We start from the raw sequence: 12,730 nt of genomic DNA on the forward strand, positions 1-12,730 counted from the left end.
AAGTAAGATCACTTATAACCAAGATTTAGGATCTAAAAAAATTGGATTTCAATTAATTCAACTAGTAAAGTTTCTGCAGGTTGAATAAATGATTTAAATTCAATCCATGTCTACACAAAAAATGGATTGTTGTCTTGGTCTTTTTATTTTTATTTTTATTTTTTGATGTTTTAGAGAATATTAAGTATTTTAACATACATACATGGAGAGATGAGAGAATATCTTAAAGAAATTGATAGTATTATTTTCATTTAATAATAAAGAATTATTATTAAAAGCGGACGCGATAAATTAAAATTTTTATTTTATTTTATTTTTTAAATCCGAAAAAAAAAATTTATATACATCCGACAGAGGCCGGCAATTATTTGTGTTCAATTTGTGGTCCCCACTGCACATGTCATATTTACATACATCCGACAGAGGCAGGCAATTATTTGTGTTCATTGCATTTGTGGTCCCCACTGCACATGTCGACGAATGATTGAAAAACCCAATCCAGCGCGTGTTTGGTACTGAACTTGAAGAAGGTCCGCTTTGCACTGTCCATTGTTGCTTCTAATGGAGTCAACAATGAAGAAACCCCACGCCATTTGTATTCCTCTTCCAGCTCAAGGCCACATAAACCCTATGCTAAAACTTGCCAAACTTCTTCATTCCAAAGGCTTTCATATCACCTTTGTCCACACAGAGTTCAACTACAATCGCTTACTGAAGTCTAGAGGTCAAGACTCTGTCAAAGGCTTAGATGATTTCAGGTTTGAAACAATCTCAGATGGCTTGTCTTCAACAAACCAGCGAGGAATACTTGACCTCCCAGCTTTATGCACAACCATGCCTGTTGATGGGTTGTGTTCACTCCATGACCTTATCACAAAACTCAATAATGCTTCATCAGATGTGCCTCCAGTTTCTTGCATAGTTTCTGATGGGGTTATGGGCTTTACCTTAAAGGCTGCCCAGGAATTTGGCATTCCGGAGGTGATGCTCTTCACTCCTAGTGGTTGTGGTATGTTGGGTTATCTTCACTATGAAGACCTTAAAGAAAGAGGCTATTTTCCATTGAAAGGTATATCTCCAACTATGGTATGATTAACAGGCTAATATTTTTTGTTGTCCTATTTATTTGTTGCTTCCCAATCAGTATTAAGCATCTATGATTCAGTATTAACTAAAAAAAAAAAGAGGCACATGGTAAGATATACGGGTTGGTCTGATGATTCAAATTTTTTTTTTCTTTTTTTGGGTAACAAGCCCCTTTTTTTGTTTTTTTCATTTGGGATAAGGCTTGTTTATCTGTGTAATTTGTTTTCTCTCTTAATAAAATTTTCGGTTTATTAAAAAGAATATATATAATTATACTGTACTTCAATTTATGAGAAAGTGGACCATTCCTATTATTTCTTTAAAAATTTATATTTTTGTTGCAAGTTCTTCAATCGTTTATAAGATTTAGAGGAAATAATTTTTAAATTTATTTGTAAATGATAAAAGTAAATTTAGAAGTTTAGTATACAATATATAACTAAAACTAACCCACCCACTTTGCCGATTTTAAACTATCCAATTTTTTAACTGACCTGCCATTTTTGTAATATGGTGAGTTGGCCTTAAAATGTGTTTAAAGTGAAACCCATTAGGAAAAGGAAACTCAAAAACTAGTATTGTCCTATATATATAATTGCAGTGGGTTTGCATGTCGGTGGGAAAAGCATTCTATATCATAAACTCCCCCATTGGGTCCGCCTAGGGATGGCCAAAACCCCTACCTGAAACTTCCACGTATTATTTGAGATGTCATGGGTAAAGAGAATTCGGTTGGATTTGGGAAATAAATTGATTTTTTCGGGTCGGAGCTAGGGATGTCTTCTTGTAATACTTACTAATGCAGTTGAAATAAGAAGTTTATACACAGAAAATGGTTAAGTGCTTGAATAATTCTGAACTTCTAGGTTAAAAAATAAAATAAGATAAAACATATTTCTTATAGTACATAAAGAAAAAGTAAAATAACATCAATATTTTTTTATTTTTTTATTTTACACATTTTGTTACTCACTTATTTGTCTCAATCTTGTACGTAGATGAGGGCTGCTTGAGTAACGAATATCTTGATACTGCCATTGATTGGATACCAGAAATGAGAGGGATTCGATTGAAAGATCTTCCAACATTTCTTCAGTCCACCGATGAGAATGACATAATGTTCAATTACAACTTAGAATCAGTGAATAATGCTGTGAAAGCTAAGGCTATTATCCTGAATACGTTTGATGATTTGGAAGAAGAGGTTTTAGAAGCCATCAAAATTAAGTATCCCAATCTTTACACTATTGGTCCACTGTCTATGCTTAATCAACAACTTCAAGAAACAAAGCTGGAGACTGTTGAATCAAACTTGTGGAAGGAAGATAATGACTGCTTGAGTTGGTTAGATAAAAGGGAGCCCAATTCTGTTGTTTACGTGAATTTTGGAAGCCTAATAATAATGACTTCTGACCAATTGAGTGAATTTGCTTGGGGACTTGCTAATAGCATGTATTCATTCTTATGGGTCATACGCTCAAATCTTGTGGATGGTGGAGTTGAGATCATATCCAAGGAATTCATGGAGGAGACTAAAGAAAGAGGATTCCTTTCAGACTGGTGTCCACAAGAAAGAGTTCTTAGTCATCATTCAATTGGAGGATTTTTAACTCATTGTGGATGGAATTCTACGCTGGAAAGTATTTGTGGGGGAGTGCCACTGATATGTTGGCCTTTCTTTGCTGACCAACAAACCAATTGCTTTTACGCATGCAACAAGTGGGGGATTGGGATGGAGATTGATACGGATGTGAAGAGAGAAAAAGTTGAGGGGCTTGTGAGAGAATTGATGGAGGGAGAAAAAGGGATGGAGATTAGAAAGAAGGTCATGGAGTGGAAGAAAAGAGCCCAAGCAGTAACAAAATCAGGTGGGTCTTCTTACACTAACTTTGATAGTTTAGTGAGGAAACTAAAAGAGCTTACGGATTTTGACTTTGAGAAGGTTATTTGAGGTTCCATGGATTTCCCATCAAAAAGTGGGTGACAATGCATGATAATTAGTTATTTCACAAGAAAACATTTGGTCCAAATTCTAATTTTCATAGAACTTATGTTAAGAGACCTAAAGTAAGATTGATGTTTTAGTGTTTTACATTTGTATGTATAAGACTCTCTTATACTTTTTTATTAAGAATTTTGCCAACATGCCAAGAGCCTTGTAGATTAATTGACATTTTTTGGTATTTCTAATAAAAAGGTCTTAAGATTATACCTCATTCTCTATGGTAGGTTTGTAACTATCGAATTAAGAAAAATAAATAAAATGGCCACCTCATATATCTAAAAAATTAAAAATTCTCTTCTATGCGACTTTACAATGTTGTCTGGGAGGCCTTTTTATTGCCATAACACATGGGTTGCATTCTCATAAAATCAGCCAATAGTTCCTAGTTTCTAAGGGTAGTCAACTCCAATATTAATGCCAATAAAAGTATATAGTGAGCGTGATTTCATAGATTTTTTATCCAGAAGTTGGTGACAATGCATGTAACACGATAAGTACGTAGGTGTTGAATTAGAAAAAATTTGGTACACTCAATTTTTCATAGATTTTAGGTAAGAGACCTCAATTAACATGGGTGGCAAACATGGCAAGCTTCCCATTAAAAAGTGACTCATGAGTCATGATGACATGCACCACTTTTGTGTATATAATTCCACTTATTATTATTATTATTATTATTATTATCACCTTTACTATTTTTACCATTATAATTAAGAGAAGTTGCAATATTCCCATGTAACCTGATTATATTACAATTTAGCATAAAACTTTCAAAATTTTTATGTTTAACCCCTTAAATTTTAAATTAAAATGAAATCCTAAACCCAATTTTATAAAGAATCTTAATAATTTAATTTTATTCTAAATCTCTTATGAGGTCTAATTTAATAATTTAATGGGTAATTACAGTAAACCCACTTGTGGTTTGACCCAAAATTATTTTGCCTACCTATGATTTGAAAAGTATCACTTTATCCACCTGAGATAAGCTCTATTTGTCTCCCATAACCCACCTCAATTAAAAACAAGAGCAAATGTGCATTTCTGACCAACAAACCAATTACTTTTACTCATGCAACAAGTGGAGAATTGGGATGGAGATTGATAAAAGATGTGAAGAGAGAAAAAGTTGAGGGGCTTGTGAGAGAATTGATGGAGGGAGAAAAAGGGATGGTGATTAGAGAGAAGGTCATGGAGTGGAAGAAGAGCACAAGAAGCAACAAAATCAGGTGGGTCTTCTTACACTAACTTTGATAGCTTAGTGAGGAAGCTGAAAGAGCTTACGGATTTTGACTTTGATAAGGTTATTTGAGGTTCCATGGATTTCTAATCAAAAAGTGGGTGACAATGCATGGTATTTAGATGTTTTCACAAGAAAACATTTGCTCCAAATTCAAATTTTCAAAGACCTTATGTTAAGAGACCTAAAGTAACATTGATGTTTTAGTGTTTTATGTGGGTATGTATAAATAAGACTCTTAAACTTTTTTTTTAAGAATTTTGCCAACATATGAAGTGCTTTGTAGCTCAAATGACACCTTTAGGTATTTTCAATGGAGACATCTAAGGTTATCCCTCATTTTAATTGTGTAAATTTACATTAACACTATCCATTTTGCATTTAGTTTTTTTATTATTTCTTTACGTATTCTGATGATGAAGTAAGAGAATAGTTGCTGTGTATAAATAAAGAGAAATAATTAAAAAAATAAAGAAAAAAAATGATATTTTAATGAAATATAGTCTATAATAGATCATCTAGTTTGAAGTTTTTTAAAAAATGAGTATGTTAAAAAAAAAAAAAAGTAGGTTCTTATACTAAAATAGACAAATATTTTTGCACAACCTAATGCGATGGACTTTTAGGCGGTCAATTAACTTAGTTATGGTCATACAAGGACTTGACATCAACTATTCCATCCACTACATAGCTCAGCCATCTGCTAAACATACCCGAAAAACTCATGAAATATTAGGATTGAGATCAGGTGCAATACCTTGCACTTGATGCAATAGCATTGAATAGTTGAGATTGAGAGATTGAGAGTTGGAAAAACCAACTTTCAATCTCAACTATTGAATAAAATAAAGTAAAAAATAGTTAAAAAGTATGTGTGGTAAAAAATTTTGTGAGAGAAGGTGTAATTGTATGGTGCAATTGCACCAGATCTCATTCCGAATTACTATGAGAAATGCTAGTGGCCTAGGGCAAACCTTTAAGTGAAAAGAGATGGAATCCAAGTGGCCTAAACACACTTGATGCAGAATATACGTGATTAGCAAGTTAATTAATCGAAGCATACAACAATTGCATGGATAAACAAATAAGTGCAATGCTAAAATGGAAAGGGCAGTGTATAAAAGAATAGCAAACCCAAGATAACACAACAATGTGTTATCAAAGAGGAAAACCGAAGAACTTGGTGTAAAAACCTCTTCGCGGTCCTCCAAGCTGAAATGATCCACAAGTGAATAAGTTGGAGTACAAGGATACCAAAAAGAACCTTCAAACCTAATCTACTTAAAGTACCTGAGCCCTCCAAGCTCCAGCTACCAATGGACTTCTTGAAATCTTGTCTTCACTAGCTTCTTGGATCCTGCAATACCGCCCGATTGCACTGCCAAGCCTTACCAGCTTATTTTGGCAAATACCTAATACTTCCCAAGCTCCAAAACATTCTCTACACTCAATTTGGGTGTGGGTTGTGTTTGGGTACAAATCTCCTCTCAAGGTATGTCAATGGGAGAGGGGAAGGAGAAGAGACTACAAATTAATTTTCACTTGAGGATGAGTAGCTCTCTCTAACAAGGTGGGGTGTTGTAGAAACTTTTCTAAGGTTTTCTATATGATTAACCTCTTTACAATTTTGTAGGTAATGAGGGTGAAGGGTATAAGAGTTACACTTAAAATCCTAACTATCAATCCATCTCGCAGGTCATCTCGTGGGTTGGCCAAGTCGTGAGATTACTTGCGAGATACACTGATTCTTCAGCTTTCGACATGTGCTCCTCATGTGACCTTTAATTGTCTTGATCAAATCTTCACCACTTAAGACTAAATCCATTACAATTAAATCCCACAAAATAAAAGGAAATAAATTAATGAAATTACAACACTTTTTGTCATGGAATATAGCCAACATAAATGTTATGTTAAAACCATAACTTTACATCCTCAAACATGGCAAGCTTCGCATTAAAAAGTGACTCATGAGTCATGAATGGCATGCACCAATTTTGTGTATATAATAATAACTAGTCGCTAACCCGTGCGATGCACGTGATAGTTAAATAGAAATTAAATATATTTATTTTGTTCAAGGTATTGACTTGAAAATATATGAAAATAAAAACAATTTGTTCAAAATAAAAGTTCACATAAAAATAAAAACAAACACAGAACTTGTAGAAACCTAAAACAACATCATTTCAAAAGATCACAAAAGTAATACATGTAAAATTTCATAAACTTAGAAGAGTAGGTGTTATCAATGCTAGCTGAACGTTACTTTTATGAATACCACCACAAGTTGAATATTTCTTTTATGAACACTTCTTAGCAAATCTATCATTGTACATGGACAATTTTCCATTTGCATATTCCATATTTCTATGGTTTATGAACTGGTTTTGCAATTGTGTATGTGAAACTCATGAGATGTTTGTCTTCTTGTCCTCATTTCCTCCATGAAAGCGGGATCATAATTGAATTGAGTTATCTACTTTTTGTCAATGGTAAATCAAACCTTTCATACCTCTAGGAAATATCAACCCCTTGTTAAAAAATCATTTATATACAATACAATTTTAATTGATAAATAGTAATAAGAATCAAACACAGCTTACCTTGATTAGATCAACAATAGAGCATCACATTTCTTACTTACGACTCTCCATGTATTATGGCTTCTAGAACTCATAAGAAATTTCATCAAACACCTTGTGTACATGTAAAAGAAACAACACTTAATGAAAGTGAACATTATTAAAAATGTCTACACTCAGCTTTAAAATAGTAGCATAATAGTCATAAATCATTGCAAAACTACAAATGTAACAGGAAAAATCACTATTCAATTCAAAGATTCAACTTAAATTAATCAAGGACAACCCAAGAAAAATCACAAAATTAACACTAAATGTATTATGACTTTGAGAAAAACAAAAAATAGTAATGAATTGCTAATGGTGACGATTAGGGAAAAAAAAATTATAGGAAAAAAATAATATGAAGAATTAAACAAACTTCACAACTTTGAAAATAATTCTTGTCATCTCTAGAGATCTTAAACTATTTTCATTGTAGAAACCAAAATACACACTCATTTGTTCCACCACTATAAACTATACAACAAACTGAGCCATAGCAAATGTTGGTAACACAAAATCTCATAAAGGATGTAAAAGCATATTCCAGAAGGTAAAAAACAACGAATTTTTAATAGATGTTTTCTTAAAGAATACAATCATATGAAACTTGAAAGCAAGTTCAGAGAATAGGTGTAGCACATAAAAGCCAATCATTTGTTTTAAGTTGGAGAAACAAAATCCATCCTAGTTCAATTGAAAAAGCATAAGAAAAATGAGTGGAGTTCTTTGCACTATTTATATAAACCATTCATGCTATCTCTCATCCAAAATCATATATGGATCTTTTATATATCATACCTACATATCAAATCATAACAATTTTGTAACCAAGGGCCTATTATTAACATTCAATACTTTACCATCAAATCTGAAGCAAAAACCACAGCAGCCAATTCCAAATCATGAGTTTGGGTAATTTTTATTCAAAATTCTTTAATTGTCTAGAGGCATAAGCAACCTAGCTAGTCATTTTTTTACATCACAAAAAATGACATTGAATAAAGAAGGTGACAAACACATCTCAACCTAATTAAATCAGCAATGTAGCATCACATTCTTTACTTATCTTCTTCCTTACCAATCTCCATGTCATGTGACTCCTAGAATAACCAAAAAAAAAAAAAAAAAAAACAACACATAGGAATTTTATCAAACAACTTATGTACATGTAAGAGAGATGGGGATACTAAACACATCTAGAGAAATAGTTGTGTGCTTGAGGAGCTCTAGACACCCATGTTAGGAAGAAGTAGTAATATTAGTATGTAAAGATCCAAATTTCTAGTGCTTGTACTCACAATGTCAATCAAATATACTTGTTAAAATACCATGCTAGCTTCAAGAATACAGGCCTATTGTCAACAACACATCCACCTAGTGTCGGGTTAGTATAATTGTGCCTGATAGGATAACTGGACCACAACTACCTAAAAAGAGAAAGTACCCACTCCAAGTGGATTACTAGCTGGGTAGTTACTTCAAACCATCCCACTTAAGCTCAGAGAAGTTTAGGAGAAAATTGTCTTATAAGTTAAAGACATCTGTCATCTACTCAATTATAAATTTTGAGGCTCTAATTTATTAACCATGGCTTTCTTTTACTTTTTCTTTTTTTTAGAAATTGGATTTAGAGCTTACCTTGGCAATTGGCATCTTTGCCCTCTCTGAATCAATTAAGGAAAAATCAATACTAGCCATAGCAATCATCTACATAAATGGGAGCATATCATCTGCAATTTGTAATATATAGTTAGCCTAATTGCATCTTGCTGTTGGAAAATTAGGTTTTGAGCCAAAAAAAAAAAAAAAAGGTGTAAAAATCATTGAAAAACAAAGAATTGAAGTTGGCTTAGAGCCATGATATGATCATTAGTTTGAACATAATATTTGCTCATATTTTGATTGAGTTTGCTAAAGGATTGCAAGCATTTGTAGATCTGCATGCACCATAATAACCAAATCATGTTGAAATAATAAACTTTGTCCTAATGTGCAGGGGTCATTACTCATTAGCTTATAGTCTCAATCTCCATGTTAAAAACATACTTGTTAAAATCCAATAAAAATTGCATACAAAGAAAAAGGGAAAAATAAAGTCCAATACCAAAAATCCAATCCAAAGGAAGAAGAAGAAGACATGGAAACTCTGCAAAAAAAAAAAAAAAACAACAAAAAAACTTAAATTAAGACAAAAGAGAAAGAGGAATGATATGCAATGCCAGTTATGTTATACTGAAAATGGAGGATTACACAACCAATGATAAAAAAGAATTCTAACTAAATAGTTGAACTTTTTCTTTTTCCTGATAAGTCTTCATAGTTGACAGCCATAGCAAATTCATGTTCATTTGTAAGTGAATTTAATATCAGGGTTTGAATTGTAATTTGTGAGCTTGATTGAATAATTTAAAAATGGAAAATAAATTGAATATAAATTAAGTCAAATCAATGTCAAGACCATGTAAGAAAACATTTTTTTTTTCACATTAAATTCAGTAAAGAAAATTGAGTATAGCACATACACACCAAATTGAATTAGTGAAAAAACCTTCAATTGATCTGAGTTCAATCAAACATAAACTCTCTCAATTTATATAAAATAAAAATCAGGCATAGTAACTTTATTTTTTTGCTTAGCATCAAGATAAAAAAATTTACTATTAAATTCTCACATTACTATCATAGTATCATCATAAGAGAGTCAGACCAAATGTTATAAAAGGATAACTTGAGTAAGATCTGGTAGTTAAAGGAATTAAGTTTTATAAAAAAATTGTGAAAAAAAATCAATTAGAAAATTATGAATATTAGCCTACACCCATTATAGATCAGCAGATCTGGCCTTAGTATCATATAAATTAAGTACCAACACATTGTGAATAAGAGAAGGGAGAAATAATTTGTACTTTTTGGCCAATCTGCTAGTGTTGGGTACTCCCAAGCTTGGCCAGCAGCTTTGTGAGGAATTGTATTCCTTTCTGTCGCCTTATCTCAAGGATATTGAAGCTCAAAGGTGTGCATCCTTCAGAAGATGAGCGTCCATATCCAAGGCCAAGTCCAATTAATATTCGCACTCTCCATGCAAGCATGAGTCACACTAAGAAGAATACCAAGCAAGAAAGTCATGCTGCTCAAGGAAGCTCAAGTTCTACATCCCATGTTTATGATGAACAGTTAGACAACATCATGGCTACTCACCAAGAGATTACTACCAAGATATCCAGATTGGCTACCATCATGCACTCCCAACACATTCGTTTCAACACCAAGTTTACATCTCTTCAGACTCAACTAGACCAAATACAGAGGAAGCTAGAGGAACATGAAAACTAGCTATTCCATGACAAAAAGGGGGAGATGGTGTCGCTATTAGGGGGAGTGTAGTGATAAAGGGAGTGCAGTGAAAGGGGGAGGAGAAGATAGTAACTACTGTTTGACTGTTTGGTTTACTGTGTTTATTTCTTTCATTTAAAGCTTTAATACTCTGTTTTTAATTTCAATTTATATTCAGTATGTTATGTTTACCTTATTGCTTTGTAGCATATTTTTGTACTCTTAAGATATTGCCAATATGTCTTGAGTACCTCACTCTAGTGCCCTAGTAGGATCTTGTTCCTAGATGCATATATTTCATGTATTTTGCATTGGTCGAGTGTTGGACATTTAATTGATCCGTGGGATTGCTCTTTATTGCATTGCGTGTCCGGATGAGCATTTACTTGCTAAATGTTCATTGTAGTCATTCTTCAATTACTGATCCTGTTTTATCAAGTTTTTGCTTACATGCTCTAGTGTCTTTACTAACTTGATTGCATTTTACTTGTGTTAGGACATATGTGTTTCACTTGTTAGGAACATATGTCACTGCTTTATGTAATTGACTTATCCTTTGACAAAACGCACTTTACTTGTATTTGGGTAGATTTAGGATGTGTTTAAATACTTCAAGAAACCATGTTTCAAGATCAAGTGTTGAAGCCTTCAAGTCTGTCCAAGAAAACAAGTTAATAGTGCAAAATCATTAAAGCTCGACAGCTGCATCTATCGAGCTTAAGAAAGCTATTCAAAGACTGGTGTGCTCGACAGCTTCTTAACACCTCCTATCTGTCAAGGTTTAAGAATTTCAGAATTCAAATCTAATTTTCTTAGGATCCGTGAATATGTCTTTGGGCCATTTTTTCTCCTAATTCTGTTCAAGCAAATTGTGACCGGAGACGAAGTTCTTGCCCTAGTTCATCTCTTTCTTTTGAAGAAGTTGTTGTGTATGTGCACCATAGGGTTTTGTGACCAAGCATCTTCTTGATCTTTATCGGGTGGATGAACTGAAAAACTTTGCAACCAACAATCTTCTTAGTTGGTGATTGAAGTCGCATACTAGGATCCGCGCAATTGGTTAATCACGTACTTGGGAGTCGTGCATCAGAAAAGGAAATTGTCACTATAGAACAAGTCCAATTGGGTATTGGGATAAGGATTCAACAGTAAGTTGGTAAGGTACTTGGGATTCCTTTACTTGTAATCATTTGTTGTAATAATAGTGGAGTTTCGGGAGTGGTGACCTGAAAATCACCCGATGGGGTTTTTACCGTTAGGTTTTCCCCATTTGTAAACAAATCACCGTGTTATTTATTTTCCGCTACATAATTAGTTTATTGGTGATTTGTTTGTGCTACCACGTGTTTGCATGATAAATTGATTAATTAACAACTTGACTAATTAATTAATTTCTATCACAAGGAGTCATTCAGTTTGTGGCCTATCAAGTGGTATCAGAGCAGACACACTCTGATTAAGGTTTAATTTTTGTTATGTTGATCCATTAACCCCTATTTGTCATGGATAGAGGACAGTCATTAATCATACCTCCTTTATTTGATGGCACTAACTATGCATACTAGAAAGAATGCATCAGAGCTTTCTTACAGTCTTTAGATGAGAAAGTGTGACAAGCTGTGAAGATAGGCTGGACTAAGCCTACAGAAGTGCCAGCCGACTGGGATGATGCCAAGATTAAGGCGGCAAACTTCAACAGCAGAGCATTGAATGCGTTGTTCAGTGCAGTCACCAATGAGGAGTTCAAGAAGATATCCTCAACTAAAACTGCCAAGGAGGCTTAGACCATCCTCCAGACAACCTATGAGGGTACAAAGGCCGTAAAAGATTCAAAACTTCAGAGGCTCACTACAAGCTTTGAAGAGATAAAAATGGAGGAGGATGAGTCATTCGATGAGTTCTATGCCAAGTTAAAGGACATAGTGAACTCAGCCTTCAATCTTGGGGAAACCATTCCTGAACCCAAGATTGTAAGGAAGGTGCTCATATCTCTACCCGAGAGATTCCATGCCAAGATCACGGCAATAGAGGAATCAAAGGACATTGATAAGATTCCTTTGACTGAGCTGGTTGGAAACTTGCAGACCTACGAGTTAGGATTGACAAGGATTGGCAAGACGGGTAAAGGCAAGAGCATGGCATTGAAGGCCAAGAGCAGTGAGACAGATGAGTCTTCTGATGATGAAGATTCCAAGATGAAGTCCTACATCACCAGGCAGTTCAAGAAGTTTATGAAGAACGCCAATGGAAAGGGTTTCGACAAGGATCGCAGGCAATCCAATTCTTCTCAGTTTAAAGGCCAAGACAAAGGGAAGAAGGATGCTAAGGAAGATGGTCAGTACATTATTCCTGCAGGACCCAAGTGCTTTGGGTGTCGAGGTTTCGGTCACATGAAGCATGAGTGTCCTACATACCTCAAGAGCATTGGGAAGAGCA

At 34.0% G+C, this 12,730-nt stretch overlaps 1 protein-coding gene across 1 annotated transcript; it reads left to right on the plus strand.

Moving 5' to 3' along the window:
• Positions 1-440: 440 nt before the first annotated feature.
• LOC115969440 (7-deoxyloganetin glucosyltransferase-like) lies at positions 441-3,302 on the plus strand. Its single transcript, XM_031089098.1, has 2 exons — positions 441-1,069; positions 2,085-3,302. The coding sequence occupies exons 1-2, from the start codon at positions 562-564 to the stop codon at positions 3,035-3,037; spliced, it is 1,461 nt and encodes a 486-aa protein (XP_030944958.1). The 5' UTR covers positions 441-561; the 3' UTR covers positions 3,038-3,302.
• The last annotated feature ends 9,428 nt before the right edge of the window (positions 3,303-12,730 follow it).

This window comes from Quercus lobata, chromosome 11, assembly GCF_001633185.2.
Source record: "Quercus lobata isolate SW786 chromosome 11, ValleyOak3.0 Primary Assembly, whole genome shotgun sequence".
Classification (NCBI taxonomy): domain Eukaryota; kingdom Viridiplantae; phylum Streptophyta; class Magnoliopsida; order Fagales; family Fagaceae; genus Quercus; species Quercus lobata.

Coding starts and splice junctions, on each gene's coding strand:
- LOC115969440 (XM_031089098.1), top strand. CDS start 562: ATGGAGTCAACAATGAAGAAACCCCACGCCATTTGTATTCCTCTTCCA. Junction 1,070..2,084: donor AGGCTATTTTCCATTGAAAG/GTATATCTCCAA, acceptor TCTTGTACGTAG/ATGAGGGCTGCTTGAGTAAC.